This window comes from Montipora capricornis, chromosome 3 (genome assembly GCF_036669925.1).
Source record: "Montipora capricornis isolate CH-2021 chromosome 3, ASM3666992v2, whole genome shotgun sequence".
In the NCBI taxonomy this organism is placed as follows: Eukaryota; Metazoa; Cnidaria; class Anthozoa; order Scleractinia; family Acroporidae; genus Montipora; species Montipora capricornis.
The window spans coordinates 36,346,165-36,356,164 of record NC_090885.1 but is presented as its reverse complement, the minus strand read 5'-3'; the positions used below and the strand labels follow the sequence as shown (position 1 = coordinate 36,356,164).

At 43.0% G+C, this 10,000-nt stretch overlaps 2 protein-coding genes across 3 annotated transcripts in view; both read right to left on the bottom strand.

The window, feature by feature from the left end:
* LOC138040980 (uncharacterized) overlaps nt 1–10,000 on the bottom strand; it is a 233,648-nt gene that overhangs the window by 180,292 nt on the left and 43,356 nt on the right. The gene's annotated exons all lie outside the window — the stretch shown is intronic.
* Nucleotides 7,168–9,524, bottom strand: LOC138041322 (uncharacterized). Its single transcript, XM_068887097.1, has one exon. It carries the CDS (start codon nt 8,811–8,813, stop codon nt 7,668–7,670), a length of 1,146 nt encoding a protein of 381 aa, XP_068743198.1. The 5' UTR covers nt 8,814–9,524; the 3' UTR covers nt 7,168–7,667.

The window sequence follows — 10,000 nt, the reverse complement described above, 5'->3', positions numbered from 1 at the left end:
AAGTAGTTGAAAGAAATTAGAAAACTAAGAAACTAGTTCTTGAGGTTTTTCAGATACTAATAAAGTTGGGTCAGAACTTTAGTGTGATGTCTGTTCTTTGGGCTTGTTCTGGGATATGCCATTATTTTAATTGTGTTATCTACGACTTCAAAGGATTCTAAAAGGTCAAGATGCGAGAATCTAAATTCTGGTATTCAGGGGAGACTTGACTACAAAATAGAAACTAAAAGGAGCAGACCAGGTGTGTATAAAAAAAAAACTGATCGACTGATTACAGTTACTTTTTATTAAGATCTATTTAGCACAGAGTTGGTTTTCGTTTCCGGGTTTCCTTTGGTCGTGCAACAATCCTGTCTCCTCGTGGAATGTGCCACTGCTGAGGTAAGCTAGTGCAGCTTAGCTGATCTGGGACATGGCTGAAGTTGTGGAGTTTGAGTCCCTGAAGGGATTTGATTAAGCCGATGACATGAGAGCAACGTCCAGCCAACCTGCAATGTAGTGTAAAAGGTATTCTTAGTGGTAGAATAGTCGTGGTGACGAAAATAATGTTGTGCTTTATTGTCAAAATTAAACTTAAAAAAACGAAAAAACCTTAACCTACCCAACTTTGCAAGTACACACGGCTTCTGATATCTTGTTGTCGTTGATTTCTAGATGCAGTTTGTGCGGATCTTCGTTTTTTCTCATTGATCGCCAACATTTCGCATCAACTCTTGTACCAGAAGGTGCACTTGCTCCAGTGTTTGGAGCGTGGCAAATCTTAATATCATGAACAAATCCTTGAATAAAATAGTTCAAACCCTTTTCCAAAACCTTTCGTGAAAGATCAGAATGATCTGGAAGAAAGGAAACTGAAATCTGGTCTGGAATTTTCGCCAAATTGTCTGAAGGGCTGGACACTCCGCCGTTCGCGCCCTCCATGTTTTCAAAAAAGTTGTGAGACAAGATGGCAGCATGCCGCACGCTTCCTTCTAATTGGTTGATTCCGCATTGCTGATTGAAAGGTGGGAACTATGAATTACTGAACAGAAGCACGGCAACATGGAATCTTTTTGACGTCAATCATGCGTCTCTCCTCTAATACATCATAGTCAAGAACCAATCAAAATGCGAGAATAACTTAAGGTTATTACATAAAACTCGAGAGACGCACAGCTGAAAGTATGAACAAATTCTTTCATAACAGATAAGGAGCTCTTGTTTTTTCGAAATGAAATAATTTAGCTCGCACACAAACTCTACCATGATCCCGCAATGAACTCTTCAGGTAGCTATAGATCGAAACTACGGAAACAAACGAACTTCAGTGGAATTTTACTTCGTGCATTGACTGAAGTGTGGCCTACCTTGTGCACCTCGCTGAAAGAAGTTTATTTGAGTTTCTTACCCTGGAAAGAAAAAATATCTTTCACGTGTCACCTTGAGTTTGCTGACTTTCAGGCACATGTCCTTTTCTGGATCACTCTAGCGCAACGGAAATTAGATAGAGCAGCTCATTTCTTATGTTATAGTGCACCTTAGTACGGAAATCTCAAACGATACGTTTTCAAATGTTTATTAAGAAACGATCTGAAACCAGTGTCAAGGCTACTAAAAGTGCTGTACAATGTATCATAGCGACCATCGCTGGCAAGACAAGTTAGAGGAGATATGGATCAGTGGCTTTGTCAGTGTTGTGCAACTGTGGGCCCTGACTGTTTATACAATCATCCTGTGATTTGTAATCTTCTTTTGGTATATTTGTCTTGAGTCGTAGTATGGTGAATAAACAAGGCAAGTAAATCAATCAAGTGCAACTTTACAAGAGGAATGAAAAGGTGTATAATCAACATGGGAGGGCCAAAGCACGCTACATTTCATGCTCTGCTGTACATGGAAAACAGAAATAGACCCATTTCAGTAATTCCCAATCTTTAGGATAAAACAAAGGTTGTTCTGTCCCCTGAGAGAAACAAACCTTTCAAATGCAAAACAATCTTATTGTTTTGTCCTCCAGATTGGGAATTAACTGAAATCACACGACCTCCAGAACAATTCGTGATTTCTAGTTTCGACTGATCTTTTGAAAGTACTTGATGGGAATCGGGGGTTGTGCACAGCGGGCTACAAGTTGAATGCAATTTGATAGCTTTCAAAACATCACGAGTACCCATTATTGAGGAATTGTACAAGACCATCGCGCAATTTTTTATTCATAATACGCTCAATTAAGTCGCAGGAGGATTTGTCGAGCGCTTCGGCTTAGTTTTCTTCAAGATCAGAACTGGTATTACGCTCTTCAGCGCCGTTGCGGCAAACTTTGGGGCAAGATTTGTCTGCTAATTTTGTGTATTACAGTTGCTTACCTTTTCTTTTAATTTCGAAGGCAGGAAACGGCGAAACGAATGTCGGCTATTTTTTGGTTGGCTTTTGAATTTGCTGCCCTTGGCTGTGTGCACGCTTCACTGACATGGAAACGCTATAGGTATTTCTATGGAGTACAATTGGGATAAACTGTTCTGCTCTCGTCTAATCAGAACCCGGTAATAGTGTCGAATGTTCTAAACAATGAAAAGGGACCTTATTTTGAGTTTAAATCGGTCGACCTTGACATGAAAAACTGTTGGAAATATGCACCCATTCGAAGACAAATCTGCAGCAAAAGCTGGTGGCCATTATATAACATTTAAAGTGGGCCAGAAGTCACTGAAGTGGTTTGGAAATTACATGAGAAGGGAAAGCCATGAATAATTCTAAAATAGTGCACCTACCAGGTTTACATTTTATCATGGTAACTAGTTAGGTCGAGATTAGATTTAAAACGGGACAATTGCTTTAAAATGTTTCTCTATTTGTCGTCAAGTCGACTAGACGCGTAGGCGAGGTCGAAAGCAAATGAGGGTTCGTGAATGGGAGAGACCTGCCAAAGGAGACTTGCTAAAAATTTCAGACATTTTTCAAAACAAAGAAGACTGCAAGTGTAAAGGCAAATGCGTTTTTAAGAATATTGCGATTCAAGCCTTTTACACCTCAAATCCAACGTTAAGGTTTACGTATTGAATTCGCAGTATCATACAAACAACTTTTCCTGGCTGTGACCTAACATTTTATAAGATCTGTTTGTTCATCACTGGATTTCCGCGATCCTTTATGTTATTAGGCACGATGGTGCCCTGGGTATTCCGAAAATAGTGCCACCGGAACACGCCCACCGGTAACCCCCTTTGAACAAGTTTCCCTGCTGGTTGTGACTTACCATTTGATAAGATCTGTTTTTCTGCGTTCTTTTATTGTTATTAACCACGATGGGGTCTGGATGTTTTGAAAATAGTGCTACCGCAAACGCTCACCTTTGAACACATTAATGGCTTACGGCTATATGACGTAACACGTTATTATCTCCAACTTGCCAAGTATTATTTATCACTACTCGAACGTTTAAAAGACACCGTAAGTTTGGAATTCACGCCAGTATCGACAGGCTGAGGTGGAGCATCACTCGATCCAAAAGGGTTCTAAACTGTTCCAAGCCAACTGAGGTTTCTGTCGGTAGGTGAATGCAAAGTGCAGTTTCGTCATACTACGTATTTTCTCTCCGTTTCACTAGCATAGCTCTTCTTGACCACACCTTTTAATTAATGCTGTGGATGATAAGAGACTGGCTCGTCAGAGAAGTACGATCGACATGAGGCATTCCTCCATTAAACCATTTTACTGTTTTGAAGGCCAAAAGTCTTTTGTTTGAGCGGCGTAGGACGTGATCGAGGCTTCCAAACATCTGATTGATAATAGGCCGCTACTTTTCATTGCAAAAAAAGGGTTCAAACGAAAGGAGATCGGTTTGCCATTTGCTGTATTCTCTTGCTGTGAACGAAATTCCAGGGAAGAGTGAGCCCATATTGTCCCAGACGGCACGTAGAAGGTAATATCTTTTATATCGAGGCATGACTCTACGAAACGCTAACTCTGCTTGAAGTCGCACTAGTTTGCTGAAGAATGCGCAATAAAGCTAAACACATTAATTGGATGAATTTGGCCACACATGTGGCGTGTTTAATTTGATCCAGGACACTTAATTGTGGTTTACAGGATTACCATTGTTCAGCAAAGGTGGGGCGAAAAAGACGCGCCCACGTTACTAAATGTACGCAATTAATCCGATGTCTGGTGACTGGGGATGGGGGGAGCGGGAAAATGTTTTCTTCGCGAGATACCAACGGTACGAGGGCCAAGGGAAGAAGGGCGAATTGCTCCAGAGAAATATCTTTTATCCTCTAGGGAACGCCCCCCTTTATTTCCAGTGGTGATACTTGACACATACCAGGCTTACGGATTAATGCTTGACCGTCATGGCTCGACATAAATAACATTATGCGTGCACAGAATGTTTGGTTTTATATCGAGGCATGACTCTACGAAACGCTAACTCTGCTTGAAGTCGCACTAGTTTGCTGAAGAATGCGCAATAAAGCTAAACACATTAATTGGATGAATTTGGCCACACATGTGGCGTGTTTAATTTGATCCAGGACACTTAATTGTGGTTTACAGGATTACCATTGTTCAGCAAAGGTGGGGCGAAAAAGACGCCACATGCCACCGATTGTGGCAGCCCCACCAAGCACAAGCAGAGTTAGCGTGGCGAAAGAAGTCGGATAACACGAGAATTATGAGAATTATGCTGTGGCTAATAATATATAGAAATTGCTAGCGACAGGCCTGTGTAGTCGTAACGGGCAAGCGTGAAACCGCAGCCCTTGCCTGACCGGCTTCAATAAAAAATCTAAGAGCACGTGCAACGAATTAAGAAACCAAAAAAGTTAAGTACTTAAGGACCTAAGGGAGATAGTAAAGCCGCAGCCCCCGCCTGACCGATGGCACCGTCAGCCGAAGGCTTGGACAAAGGAAACATCGAGATTTAAAGGGTGACATAAGGATGAACGGAGGAAAGTGAAGTCGCAGCTCCTGTCTGACCGACTTCAGTAAACCTCCAGTTATGAAAGATTACAAATGAGAAAAGCAATATTATAGCAAGTCCTTTATAGGTTTCGATGTACTTGGATAACTGGTTATATACGGCAAAGTTAAAAAGTGGGCCGCAAAGTAGCAGCCCCTGACTGTCCTACTTTAGTGGCCACACGGGAAAGGACAGCAACATAGCAGCCCTTGTCTGACCTACGGAGCTGTCAGGACGTACGAAATACAGGAGAAGGACTTTCAAACTTAAGTCAATTGGCATTGATACTTTCAGATCTAAGGTAAACCTTAAAGGCGTCGGATTTCCATCGACCAAGAGCCCTAATTTGCGCATCAGAAAAACCCTTGTCGGCAGCGTGACACGCGCCCCCGATGCGAAAACTGTGGTTTTTGTATCGACTAAGGTCTAAACCGCAATATTGGAGACAACGCTGAAGCTCGGTATTAAATTGATAGACAGTAATAGGTGTCTGATCAGAATTACAAAAAAGAGGGCCAGGTCGAGTACCTCGCACCTCGCAGTACTTAAGAAGGCTTTTAACGGGGCAAAAGATGACAGAATCATCCCGAGTAATTAGGATATCAAATGGCCGGTGGTCAGGATTATGTTTATAATCAGTGATAGTGATCTTAGCCGTGCATGGGTCGCCATCACGCAATAAAATTTGCAGATCTCGGTATTGGACAACTGAACACGCAAAACGGGTGCTCTTGGTCGAAAGCTCGCCAATTCGGAAAAGTCCATAAAAAGCAGTAAGAAACATGGCCGAAAATAGAGTACGTTGAAAAGCCGAAGAGTTAGTGTATTCGAGGGACCGGACGAGCTCATGCAACACTGGTCTTGTGATGGGCAAACGAATATCTGAATGTCGTTGACGACTTAAGGCTGTCAATAATTTTTGTATCAAAAACGATTTGGTTGGATCACAAAATCCTCCGAGTTTGTGAGCGTAAGAAATGGCAGAAAGATGTAAAGTTATCGTAGAATAAGCCAATTTTCGGAAAGAAAGATATGAAATATAAAGGGGAAGACAGACAGGAGATAATGGCAACGTGGGGTTAGGGGACCCGTAAAATTGAGCATAAAATTGACAAAAGACGGCCCACGCGCGTTGATACGATCTCTGGGATCCTTTAGTTAATGCTGAGCTCAACAAGCCACTCAAGTTAGAGACCAACTCTTGGGCAGTAGGTTGTCGGGCACTGTAGTTGGATTCTGGTCTACATCCGGTGAGAGTTCCTTGAACTTTGCTACCTGACAACGTGAAATGTAATCGGCGCGAGTATTGTAAAATCCGGGAATGTGTTTTGCGTGAAATAATACATTGTGTCTGAGGCAACTTAGCACTAAATCCCTGATCAACACCATAATACTCTGATGTTTGGACGTCTGCTTATTGATAATGTCAACAACGGCAGCGTTATCAGTAAAGAATATTACACACTTATCAGCCATTAAATGTCCCCAAATGTGTATCGCGAGGACAATAGGAAATAACTCTAAAACTGCAATGTTATAAGATTTCCACGTAACCGGCCATTCGCCGCCGAACCAGTGCTTACCAAAGACAGCCCTGAAGCCTATTGAGCCCGCTGCATCGGTATAAAGCTCAAGGGTATGCGACGTTTCCCATGTATCTTCGAGGAAAAATGATTTACCGTTGAACTCGTCTAAAAACCGCATCCACAAAAGGAGATCCTGTTTCGAGCCTTTACATAAACGAATATGGTGGTGTGTCTGTCGGACGCCCTTGGTAAGATCGATCAGGCGACGAAGAAAAGCACGGCCCGGGACAATAACTTGACAAGTGAAATTTAGTAAGCCTATTAAAGATTGAAGTTCTTTTAGCTTCACTGTGCGACGTTTATAAAAATTGTGCAAGAGCATGCGGCATTTTTGAAGCTTTTCATCAGGTAGACGCGCTTCTCTTCTCACCGAATCAAGGGTAATGCCTGCAAATTGCAATACTGTGTCAGGGCCTACGGTTTTTTCCGGAGCAAGAGGTACTCCTAGATGATGGCATAAAGAAATAAACTTGCCCAAGTCGGCCTCGCACCGGTCTTTGGTTTTAGCAATAAACAAAAAATCGTCTAATATGTGCAAAACAGATGAGGCACCCAGGTGATGAACAGACAACCACTCCAATGCGGTACTAAAAGCTTCAAAAATGTTGCATGAAGAAGAAAGACCCATGGGGAGGCACCGGTCAAAGTAATACAAGTTATCGAACTTCATACCTAGCAAGGAATAGTCGGCAGGATGAATTGGTATAATACGAAAAGCCGACTTGATGTCGGTTTTAGCCAAAAAACAACCTTCCCCGATGGCTTTAATGGCTGTGATCGCATCACTAACGGATGCGTATTTGACAGAGGAACAATAGTCAGGAATAGCATCATTAACCGAATTTCCTTTGGGATAGGATAAATGATGAATCAAACGAAATTCAGACGGGTCTTTCTTGGGTACAACGCCCAAGGGAGACGTACGAAAGTTCGTAAAAGGGGGAGTTTTAAAAGGACCCACAATTCGGCCTGCGTCGCATTCCTTGCGCAATTTCATTCTAGCAATTTCCGGTTGGGCGAGGACACTTTTGAGATTAGGAGATTGAAAAGGAAGCCGATCACCAACAAAATTAACACGAAAGCCACAACGGAAACCATCGACAAGAAAATGCTTTTTGTTTTGCTCATAACAGTGTAAGAGGCATTCAAGCCTGTCCACCCTTACGGGGGTTACTGGCGGGCTGTGAAGGGCCTGATACTTGAGTAGAGTTTCCTTTTGGTTTAACTCCACTATACCGCTGTTGAGGGGTTTGTATTGAGCATTGAATTGCTGGGTGCTTTGCTCCACATTTATAGCAAACGTGTTCGAACTGACACCCTTGGCAGTGTTTTCCGGCGTGAAATGTCCAACACGTGCCTCGTGGGAAAAAATTCGAACGAAAACGCTGGCGTGTCGAGGTTTGGGGCTTGTTGGGGATCGACTGTGATTTCCGAAAATTAGCTGAGGCCCTCAACCAAAGTTCCCAATGTATTTGATCCCATGGATATTTATCGGGTGCAGATTGCCTCAGATAACGAAATTGTTCGTCATACCAGAGCCAATCCCCGTTCGACAAAGCAATGTCACGGACTACCTCGCAATACTTCATCAACTGCGGGGTTTCACTCTGGTATCGCTCAGTATAGACCGAGACAAAAATGTTAAACGCCGAAACCCACTGTTGTATGTTGGAAACCTTTTTTGTGGCGTGATACGGCTCAAGGGTCAGCCGCGGCTGCTTTGATAGCCCAGAGGAGGGGGTCATCGATAACGCATACTTATCGATTTGAGGGGTGGAGGCTAATAAGGCCCCAAATTCCACATATTCGTTAGCCCAGATTTTAGCTTTAATTTTGGAACCCACCCGGGAACTAAGATTTACTGACACGCTAGTAAAGATTTGTTTAGGTTGCACATTGTCAGGACCCAGAAGCAGAGAATCATTTCTTGTACCTGCACCGGTGAGGCTACTGACATGGCTGCTCACAGCTGAAGTGACGCTATCTGAAGACAGGTCGGCTTGAGACTGGCCTGCTAATGTGGTTTCAATCGACGTGCTGTCCGCAAACGTGTTTTGTCTCAAGATCTCGGTGAGACTGTCCTTAGATAATGCTGTTTTCACCGCTTCCGAGATGGCCGTCGATATGGTGGCGGAGAGAGCGTTTACGTCCAAGGAGACCAAACCGGGGTTGTTATTAGTTTGTTCAGGGAGAGGTGGGACCGTTGCAGTCAGCTCTGATGTCCGCACTCGCTTAGAACGTGTTTGGCGGCCTATCCTTGATGGCTGTGCCGGACGCTTCCTAGGAGGCATGACTTATCGATAACAGATAAAATTAGGTAATTAAATACCATGGAATGCTGTTTGATTTCGAAAGAAAATTGATAAGAAGGAATACGGCGTAAGATGACAAGATGAAATTCCATCCTAAATTTTTGGTCACAGTTGAGGTGGGGCAGTTCCACAGGTTTTCCTTAAATCTGGTTTATGAGCAATGATATGTAACCGGATGAAAAAGAGCATGAAAAAGAGAAAAAAGCCAAGTTCCCAAAAACAATGCATTACCGCCTGTGCCGAGTGCATTGGACCACTCGTAAAGAGGCGGTCAAAGAATTGTACACTCATATGGCAGGAGTAAGCATATAATAAATTATCGCCAAAGCCATAAATGCACGTTGGACGTGCCAACCATGGTTCAAAGGAACCGAACAAGCACAGCCATTGCTCGTGGGAGTAAAACCCAACGGCAAACAACAAACAGGGGCTGTTAAAACAAACAACAACTGACAATTCGGCTTGGCTTAAAACAAAACGGAACTGGCAAATCTTAAGACAGTAAAATAAAAACCATAAAATGCCTGGGCAAGGTGGGCAGTATAGATAAGAAGTTGTTTCAAATTTGTTACATAGCTTAAATTTGCCCAACGTGCGGCTACAACGATTGTAGGCAACGTAGAACTGCCCCCCTCAAACTACGATAGAGCTTGTACTGACCAATGCCGTTTAAATGTATCCCGTCATGGGCCATAAAATTAGTTTTTGCTCTCCAAAACCCTTTATGGCTCCAGAACATTGCATAGGGGATGGGCTCTAGCACTACTTTTAAATACCGATTTAAGAGGATTACGTTCTTGTTAAAGGTAGGAGCCCCCGTTCGATAAATAGTTTGACAGACACATACACATTTGACTTTAAGCGAATCATGGAGGGACCTGGTAAGGTCTTCAATTGCTGAGCCAACGCTCACCGGAGAAAGATGGCTTAAGTCGTTAGTTCCTAGCTGTAAGACAACTATGTCAGGCTTGAACCGTGCAACCACAGAAAGATCAAATTGAACAGTCTTAAGGACTGTTCTTCCCCCGACCCCGTGCCATTTTAACTCTATGTCTTCGAGAATATTCAAGTTAACATCGAGAGCAGCATTCCGCCCTAAATATTCGCGTAAACGGCGAATAAAGGAATGGCCAAGTATCAAAACACGTGTTGCCGACATATCACCG

Excerpts from the sequence above, each read along its gene's own strand:
- LOC138041322 (XM_068887097.1), bottom strand. The coding sequence starts at position 8,813 with ATGCCTCCTAGGAAGCGTCCGGCACAGCCATCAAGGATAGGCCGCCAA.